Consider the following 10,000-nt stretch of genomic DNA (forward strand, 5'->3'; position numbering starts at 1 on the left):
ACGGTGTGTACTGTGTGTTGTGTCAGGGTATCCACAGTGTGTACTATTGTCAGGGTATCCACGATGTGTACTGTGTGTTGTCAGGGTATTCACAATGTGTACTGTGTGTTGTCAGGGTATTCACAGTGTGTACTGTGTGTTGTGTCAGGTCATCCACAGTGTGTGTTGTGTGTTGTCAGGGTATCCATGGTGTGTACTGTGTGTTGTGTCAGTGTATCCAGAGTGTGTACTGTGTGTTGTCAGGGTATTCACAGTGTGTGTTGTGTCAGGGTATCCACGGTGTGTACTGTGTGTTGTCAGGGTATTCACAGTGTGTACTGTGTGTTGTGTCAGGGTATCCACAGTGTGTACTGTGTGTTGTCAGGGTATTCACAGTGTGTACTGTGTGTTGTCAGGGTATCCATGGTGTGTACTGTGTGTTGTCAGGGTATCCACGGTGTGTACTGTGTGTTGTCAGGGTATTCACAGTGTGTGCTGTGTGTTGTCAGGGTATCAACAGTGTGTGCTGTGTGTTTTCAGGGTATTCACAGTTTGTACTGTGTGTTGTCAGGGTATCCACAGTTTGTACTGTGTGTTGTCAGGGTATTCACAGTGTGTACTGTGTGTTGTCAGGGTATTCACAGTGTGTGCTGTGTGTTGTCAGGGTATCCACGGTGTGTACTGTGTGTTGTGTCAGGGTATCCACGGTGTGTACTGTGTGTTGTGTCAGGGTATCCACAGTGTGTACTGTGTGTGTGTTGTGTCAGGGTATCCCGGTGTGTACTGTGTGTTGTGTCAGGGTATTCACAGTGTGTACTGTGTGTTGTCAGGGTATCCACGGTGTGTACTGTGTGTTGTGAGGGTATCCACGGTGTGTACTGTGTGTTGTCAGGGTATCCACTGGCCATGCTGTATCGCAGTCCCCTGCTGTACAACCAGCCAGCCCCTGTCAAACATGTCTACTTCATCATCACCGGGCTGCTGCAGTGCTGCTTCAACTTTGGTCAGTACGCCAGTCCTTTTGTGATGTGGACGCCGAGGGTGATCATGATGATGATTTTGACAATGGTGATGGGAATAGAATAGAACAGTTCAACAGTGTAGGATAGAACAGACCAGAGATTAGAATATATTTTATTGTCATGAAACCTTAAAAGTTTATGGGATGCAAAACGTAACAATATTTGGTTTGCTCTTGATATCATGAAATGTTGTGTAATATATGAGATCATGTGTTTTGTAAAGCACTAGTAACAGTTTGTTTTGGTGTGTAATTTGTAACATAGATGTAATTTGTTATGCATGTATTTTTTTAAGGCACCAATAACAGTGTTTTTTTTTGTGGGTGTGTATAATGTAACATCACTGATGTAATCAGTAATGTGTTATGTGTAATGTTTGTTTTGTAAAGTACCAAGAACAGTTTGTTATTTTATGTAACATTAATGTAATGAGTTATGTATAATATATGTTTTGAAAAGCACCAAGAACATTTTTGTGTGTGTGTGTGATATGTAACATTAATGTAATGTGTTATATATACTATCATGTGTTTTCTAAAACATCCAGAGAACTTTTATAGATAGAGTGCTGTATAATTATACATTGTTATTATTTGCTGGATACAAGTATCCATTCTTCTTACAATACAATACAATACAATACAATACAATACAATATATTTTTATTTATGCATTTGGAAATTAATTGTGCATCCATAGGCTCGCCACTCACTCAACACAGTATCTCAGCCCACAGCCAAGCCAGTATACACACACACACACACAACCTGACAAAGATTGGACCAAAAGATCAAAAAGCTACATGTATAAAGCAAAATACATACAAGCAAGTAATACACGACAGCGGCTTCATTTCCACATATTCCCCTAATCACCCTCTCTCTCTCTCTCCAAACACACACACACACACACACACACATTCTCACACACACATTGTTTTCTTCTTATCGTCATTTCATGATTGTGTGTACAGGCACAGAAGTGTACCACTCTCTGATCAACATTGCAATCATCTACATCGTGTTGAGACTGGCGGGGGGCACAAAGGCTTCTGTCGTTTTTGCCTTTGTCTTTAACACTGTGAGTGGCGTCCCTTTGTTATTGTGGGTGTGTGTGTGTGTGTGTGGTGTGTGGGTGTGTGTGTAGTGTGTGTAGTGTGGTGTGTGTAGTGTGTGTGTGTGTGTGTGTGTGTCTGTGAGCGCGTGTATGTGTGTGCGTGTTTTTGTGTGCGTCCAGAATAAGTAGAGAGAGATGGGTGTATGTTACTGTGAGGGAATGATGACACATGCTCTTGTGATGGGAATGAGGATATTTGATTAACACTGTGGAATGAATGAGGACATAGATTTATTAACTCACTCTAGATGAATAGTTTTTTTTCCCCTTGCTTTCCCCTGCAGACAACCCATTTGTTTGGGTTAGGAAAAAAAATCACAGAAAGTAACAGGAGTTTTGCTCTTTTTATGTGTTCTTTTAGAAATTTTTAGACCATCCCAGGGACCCACTTTTGAGCACACCTTGCGTCCTTTTCTTTCTCAAAGCATCAGGAATGTTTATTGATCTCTTATCAGAAGCCTTGGAGAGTTTAGAAGGGCTGCTACCTTGAGGCGGCAGTGTTGATTGATTGATATAGGTACTTATATAGCACCTATCCTGGGTCAGAGGCCAAGGTCTAAGCGTTTTGCAAACACATGAGCATGTGCAAAACAGGCTGCCTACCTGAGTGGAGCCCACTGTGAGCGGCTTTTAGGCGCTCGTCATATGTTTCCTTGTCATTCAGTCAGGCCTCAGTCTTGTGCGCTTGCACACACACGCACATACACACACACACACACACACACATACACAGGCAGACACGCGCATGCACACACACACACACACACACACACACACACACACACACACACATACATACATACATACGCTCACACACACACACACACACACACACACGCTCACACACACACATATGCTCACACACACACACACACGCATGCGCATGCATGCATGCACGCACGTGTGCACACACACACAGACACACGCACACATGACGTGATGTTTAATGTGGGCAGGGGTACCTGGTGGGGGGGGGTACTGCTTTGAGACAAGCAGTCTGAACAGCTACACACACACACACACACACACACACACACACACACACACACAAATGACATGATTTTTAATGTGGGCAGGGTACCTGGTGGGGGGGGTACTGCTTTGAGACAAGCGGCGTGAACAGCTACACACACACACACACACACACAAATGACGTGATGTTTAATGTGGGCAGGGGTACCTGGTGGGGGGGTACTGCTTTGAGACGAGCGGCGTGAACAGCTACAACATCTCCTGGACCATGCCCCACTGCGTGCTGACCCTCAGACTGACGGCCGTGGCCTTTGACCTCTACGATGGCCAAAAGGTCAGTAATGGGGGTGGGTGGGAGGGGAGTGGGGGCAAGGTGAGGTTGGGGTTGGTAGGGGGGTGATTTTCACTTTGTGTGTGTGTTTTGTGTGTGTGTTTTGTGTGTGTGTGTGTGTGTGTGTGTGTGTGTGTGTTTCTCAAGCACCCCTACATGATTACTTCATGATTCTGAAGAATGTACTTTAAAAAAAAAAAAAGGAATTAGTTATATTGGTTTTTGTGTTGTTTTTTTCTTAATTTTGATTGTTTGCTTGTATTTTTCATAAAAATTTTATCTCCCCATTTGCGTTATTATTAAAATTTGCTGTTTGTTTACTTACCCTGTGTGTGTGAGTGCCTGGTCCATGTGAGTGTGTGATTCATGTGAGTGTAGTGTCTGGTCCATGTGAGTGTAGTGTGTGGACCATGTGAGTGTGTGGCCCATGTGAGTGTGTGATCCATGTGAGTGTAGTGTCTGGTCCATGTGAGTTTCTGGTCCATGTGAGTGTAGTGTGTGGTCCATGTGAGTGAAGTGTCTGGTCCATGTGAGTGTAGTGTGTTGTCCATATGAGTGTGTGGGCCATGTGAGTGTATTGTCTGGTCCATGTGAGTGTAGTGTGTTGTCCATATGAGTGTGTGATGTGAGTGTATGGTCTGGTCCATGTGAGTGTAGTGTGTTGTCCATATGAGTGTGTGATGTGAGTGTATGGTCTGGTCCATGTGAGTGTAGTATCTGATCCGTTTGAGTGTTGTGTCCGATCCCTGTGGTTGTGTGGTCCATGTGAGTGTAGAGTCCGGTCCATGTGAGCGTCTGATCCATGTGAGTGTAGTGTCTGATCCATGTGAGTGTAGTGTCTGGTCCATTTGAGTGGAGTGTAGTGTCTGATCCATGTGAGTGTAGTGTCTGGTCCATTTGAATGACTGTTTCTCGTGAGTGCTGTATAGGAAGGTAGAGAAGTGTTAAATGAAGACAGCTGGATGGGCTGAGGGAGTGGAGAAAGGGAGGAGGTGGGTAGTTTTGCTCGTGGTAGGAGCGACTGCGGCGGCTAGAAATTTAAGTTGACTACTTAATATGCATTGCCAATATTGATTCGTTGAGAACAGGGAATGCTTCAGAAAACAGTGAAAGCGGTTTATGCATCTGTTTGCTTTTTGTGGTGTGGCATGTGTGTATATCATGTGACCCTATCTCCCCTTATCTTAATGGCTTGCTCACCTGGAGGCAATTAAATGTCAGGTGTCAAGTGTCGAGCTTCTCTTTCCTTCTCCGTCCTGCACGCTCTGTGAATGTATATCATTTATGAAAGTATCAGCGTTTCTGTTCCTTCTTTTGTTTTACCGTCAGTCCACAACCGTAATTGTAGATGAAAATCCACCCCCCTTCCTCGTCCCACCCTAAGCCAGTCGTTCAACTTACCACTCTTCAGCCTGTTCATCTCTCCTCGCTTTTAATTATTTAAAAAGAAATGGAAAAAAAGAAGACCCCCTACCACCCCTTGACCCCTCCCCTTCCCCCCGCCCCCCCAAAAAACAACCCTCAAACAACTGGGAAATTAAACAGTCAGTGGAGCTCCTGATTAAACTCTGATTTATTTCAAACACAGGTTGACAGTCTGAATTATTTCAAATACAGGTTGATTGTCATAAGCATTGGTGTGTGCATGTGTGTGTGTGTGTGTGTGTGTGCTGCATGTGTGTGTGTGTGTGTGTGTGTGTGTGTGTGCTGGTTATTATCATTTTAATGATAAGAAATATTTTCATGCTATTTCTGAGCATTACTCATTTACTGAAACAGTTGCAGAAAAGCAAAAACATAATTAAAACTGTTTCCAGATCAAAGGAATTGCTAACTTAAGTGTATATTATATTATCAGTAGGCAAAAGACTTCAGAGAGATTACATCTCTCCACATTTTTCTTTTGTACTCGAAACCTATGAAATTATGAGCTTGAAACTATAGTCATAAATATTACACATGTGCAAAAACATTGCCTTTGTCGCTTTGAACTGGAATGCATGAAACCCCGACAAAGTTTACCAATCCAAACCAGTTCACACCAATGCACATACACAACAGCACGCTCCTGCACACACACACACACGCACACGCACGCACGCACGCACGCACACACGCACTCATGCATGCACATGTGTATGTGCATGTGGCAGTCTTTTCTGCTTGGGGGAAATTATTTTCAGCCTGTAGAAGGGAACTTCATTTATAATTTGTGAAAGGTTTTGTATGCTTGCGTTTGCAGAGTATTTATGTGTGTGAATAATTTGTATGTGTGAAATGGGATGAATGAATGAATGAATGAATGAATGTGTGTGTGTGTGTGTGGTAGTCGTTCATGCCCTACTAAGATTATCAGGACAGCAGAGGAGGCAACTGCTGTCCCAACTATCTGGGCAAGACATAATAGTGGAGAGTGTCTTGACCAAGTTATATCCCCGCTGTCTCAGCCAACAGGGTTTTTAGGACAGTTGGCATTGTGTTGGTTCACAAGTCCCAACTTGCCCTCAAGGCTGCAGCGATAGGAGCCAGTGCAATATTGCCTCACAGTCCTTCATAAAAGACAAAGCTGTAAAATGACTTCCCATGACAGTGGAGAAACCATTTTTCATACAGCTCTCACTTTGCTGCTCCCCCAACTGTAACTGTGTAAGCTTTTGTCAGTCTGTGATACATGCTGAGCATTGAGCTGGACCACAGACACTGACAAAGGCACACACACACACACACACACACACAGAGTCCCAAGCAACTAAATGACCTGTCACCCTGTGCAGAAGCCGATTCCCCCGGAATCTAGGGACTCCTCGCTGATCAAGTGCCCAAGTCTGCTGGAGCTTCTGGGACAGTGCTACTTCTTCGGAGGATTCCTTGTCGGCCCTCAGGTATCTGCCCCTGGTTGCAAGCAGAAGGGAGAGCGTAGGTTAAAGGTTAACTCACTTAGTACTGCCAGTAAGCTCCCCTGACTTTCCCCGCGGACGACCTGTTTGTATGGGTAAGGAATAAAATCACGAAAAAAACAAACCCCAACCAATTGTTAGAATTCATGAACTGAAAACTTCCAGACTGATCAGTAACATAACAACTTAGCTAATAATGTAAATATATATAACTTCCTCCCTTCTTATGCTATCATACAGTGAGATGATGAAACTATCCATATTTTTTTGTTCGAAATTTGCACACACAGATGACTTGTAAATGAATCCAGGAAAGCACAAACAGTTTGAGACGGATTAAATTCAGAATGTTATATAGCCACGATAGCACTCCTTCATCTACTTCTTTTGTCTGCCTTGTGACTGAGAAGAAACTGGGGTCAGACGCCATGGTTTACACGCACTATTCACGTGAACCAGTCACCACGAAAATAACTCTCCTGCTGGCGAATGATAAACTGAGGTCCCGTGTGCAGCATGCACTTGCGCCAGTTTTCAGTTTCAGTTTCAGTAGCTCAAGGAGGCGTCACTGCGTTCAGACAAATCCATATACGCTACACCACATCTGCCAAGCAGATGCCTGACCAGCAGCGTAACCCAACGCGCTTAGTCAGGCCTTTGGGGGGGGAAAAAAGAAAAAAGGGGTGAATAAATAATAGATAAGCTTACATACATAAATAAATAAATAAATAATAATTATGATATAAAAAAGGTAGTAGTAATGATAATAATAATAAAATAATAATAATAATAAATAGATAAATAAGACAGCAATGATAATAAATAAGCAAATAAATGTAAAACATGAAGACACACATTTGCACATACACCCACACATGCATAACAGATATGCACCAAACATGCAGTTTCACAGATATGAAAGCACAGTCAAATACATATAAACGTGCATGAGCTCCAACACACACCCACACCACACACATTACCCTGCACCTCCTCTACCCCCCTCCTCCACACACTCAGCACTTGGAAAGAACCCGTGGCAAAATAAGTGTTGTCCTCTGGCAAAATTCAGTAGAAGAAATCCACTTTGATGGGGGTACACGAATGTTAGGTACACATGCATCCAGGGCCTGACCAAGCACTTTGGGTGATGCTGCTGGTCAGGCATCTTGCCCAGCAGATGTGGCGTAGCATAATTTTGATGTGGATTTGTCTGAACGCAGTAGTGACGCATCCTTGAGAAACTGAAACTGAAATTGCCATCATGGGTTCCTGTTTGGGGCGCAAAGTGCGTGTGCCGTACACAGGACCTTGGTTTATCATCTTGTCTGAATGACTTACACGCTCCAGTCAAAACTTGGGAGAAAGGGTGAGAGTGGGATTCGAACCCAGACCCTCACAGACTCTCTGCATTGGCAGATGAGTATCTTAACCATTCTGCCTCCTTCCTCTTTAAAGAGAGCTGTGTTGTAGAGACAGACAGACAGGCGTTATAGAGACAGGTAGTATATTGACAGAGAGGCGTTACAGAGACAGGAAGTATATTGACAGGAAGATGTTACAGAGACAGGAAGGAACTAGAGAGTGTAGCAGCTTTGGGGTGAGGGTGTAATTCAGTGATAATTATGATGATGATATGTAATTATGATAATTATGCATTTAATTCAGTGATATTTACGATGATATCATGTAATTATGATAATTATGCATTTATGTAGCACTTGCCTTGCAGCTGTAAGCACAGTAAACAATACATGTGGTGTGAATGAGACACAGGGAATATGATAAAAAAAAATGTAATGATACAAACTGGCAAAATATACTGTTATAAAACTGGCATAACATCGCTCGCAACACATTTCTCTCCCACCTCACACACACACACACACACACACACGCACGCACGCACATATACTCACACACACATACACACTTGTCAGTGCGCGCACACACACACACATGCACAGATACTCACACACACACACACACATACACACTTGTCAGCGCGCACACATGCACAGATACTCACACACACACACACACACATACACACTTGTCAACGCGCGCACACACACACACACACACAAAGGCAGCGTGGGGGAGGAGAAAGATCTACAATTTAGAATACTGTTTAAAGTGAATTAAACAAATATAAGAGTATATTTGAAAGATGTGATAGTGGAATAGTTGTCTGTTATTTTGTGATAGAGATTTCTGAAACCGAGGTCCCTTGTGTGCAGATGTGCTGAAACCTAGAGACTTGCATCTCTAACACAGGATTTCAAACATGTTTGTCATCAGACAAGGAAAGCTGGCCAGGGTGGGGGTGGACTGTAAGACTTTTGCCAGGGATAACCCTTTTGTTGCTGTGGGTTCTTTTACGGGTGCTAAGCGCATGCTGCGCATGGGACAGTGTATCGTTTCATATGAAAGACTAGCACCCAGATCACCACTCAAGCTGTAAGTGGAAGGGGGTGAGTGAAAATCCGGGTCCGTGTGTGGGACTCGAACTTGTGGACATCTGCTTTCTCTAGTCAGTCACATCACCACGAGGCCGCCACCACTGCTCCACATTTGAGATTTACGCTGGAAAAGTTGCTGGAAAAGAGTATTCTGAACATGTGAAGGAAAAAAAAACCAAAGAAGAGGAAAAAGTAAAAAGTGGTCTGTGGTGTGTTTCAGTACTGCATGCAGCGCTACCTGAATTTTGTTCATGGGGTATATTCTGACCCCCGGACAAAAGGCCCACCAAACACGTGAGTCATCTTCAGTAGTGTGTGTATGTGTGTGTCTGTGTGTGTTGTGTGTGTAGATGGGAGGGGGTTGGGGGTGTTTGTGTGTGTGTGGATGGTAGAGGGGGCGAGTGGGGGTGTGTGTGAGTGTTTGTCTGTTTCATAACAGTGTGTGTGTGTGTGTGTGTGTGTGTGTGTATGTGCATGTGTGTATTTGTCTCTGTGTGTGTGTGTGTGTGTGTGAAGTAAGTGTTGCCTGCATGCTCAGTCAGGATCACTGTAATAACAGTGATAATGATAATAATTTAGATTATATAATGCTAATAATTATTATATATTATGTATCAGATGATGATTTGATTTATGTAGGCTGAGTTGCACTGTTCAGTGTAAAAAAACCAGCTTGTAAAACATGCATTTAAACGCTGAAACAACAGTGAACATGCGTCAGCCCTGCGCAGGCATCCAGCCATACTCTTTGACACTAACTTACAGACACACACACACACACACACACACACACACACACACAAATAAAGCTCCACACACAACGCAACACTTAACATGTAAGTGGTGCACATGCAGCATGAGTTATGCCCCCTTTTTTTTTGGTCACAGCTGGTGCAGCACTCGTGTGTGTGTGTGTGTTTGCCTCTGAGTTTGATTGTATGTGTGTATGTGTCTTTGCTCGTACATTTGTGTGTGTGTGTGTGTGTGTTTGCCTGTACATGTGTATGTTTATTTATATATATGTGTGTGTGTGTGTGTGTGTGCTTGTCTATAAGTGTGTGTGTGTATGCGGTTGTCTATAAGACTATTAAGAGTGTGTGTGTGTGTGTGTGTGTGTGCGCGCGAAGAGAATCAGTTGTTTATTCTGTTACAGTTTTCTGGCATGGCGTGTGTGTGTGTGTGAGGGGGGTGGGCGGGGGGGCTGCTTGTCCATAAGTGTGT

General features: G+C 43.5%; 1 protein-coding gene across 1 annotated transcript in view; it reads left to right on the plus strand.

Moving 5' to 3' along the window:
- LOC143302088 (lysophospholipid acyltransferase 5-like) overlaps positions 1-10,000 on the plus strand; it is a 24,276-nt gene that overhangs the window by 4,551 nt on the left and 9,725 nt on the right. Inside the window, exons 2-6 of the mRNA XM_076616604.1 lie at positions 872-982; positions 1,975-2,081; positions 3,292-3,423; positions 6,195-6,302; positions 9,000-9,073. Coding sequence (XP_076472719.1) covers positions 872-982; positions 1,975-2,081; positions 3,292-3,423; positions 6,195-6,302; positions 9,000-9,073 — 532 coding nt within the window. The remainder of the gene's footprint in view (positions 1-871; positions 983-1,974; positions 2,082-3,291; positions 3,424-6,194; positions 6,303-8,999; positions 9,074-10,000) is intronic.

This window comes from Babylonia areolata, chromosome 28 (genome assembly GCF_041734735.1).
Source record: "Babylonia areolata isolate BAREFJ2019XMU chromosome 28, ASM4173473v1, whole genome shotgun sequence".
In the NCBI taxonomy this organism is placed as follows: Eukaryota; Metazoa; Mollusca; class Gastropoda; order Neogastropoda; family Buccinidae; genus Babylonia; species Babylonia areolata.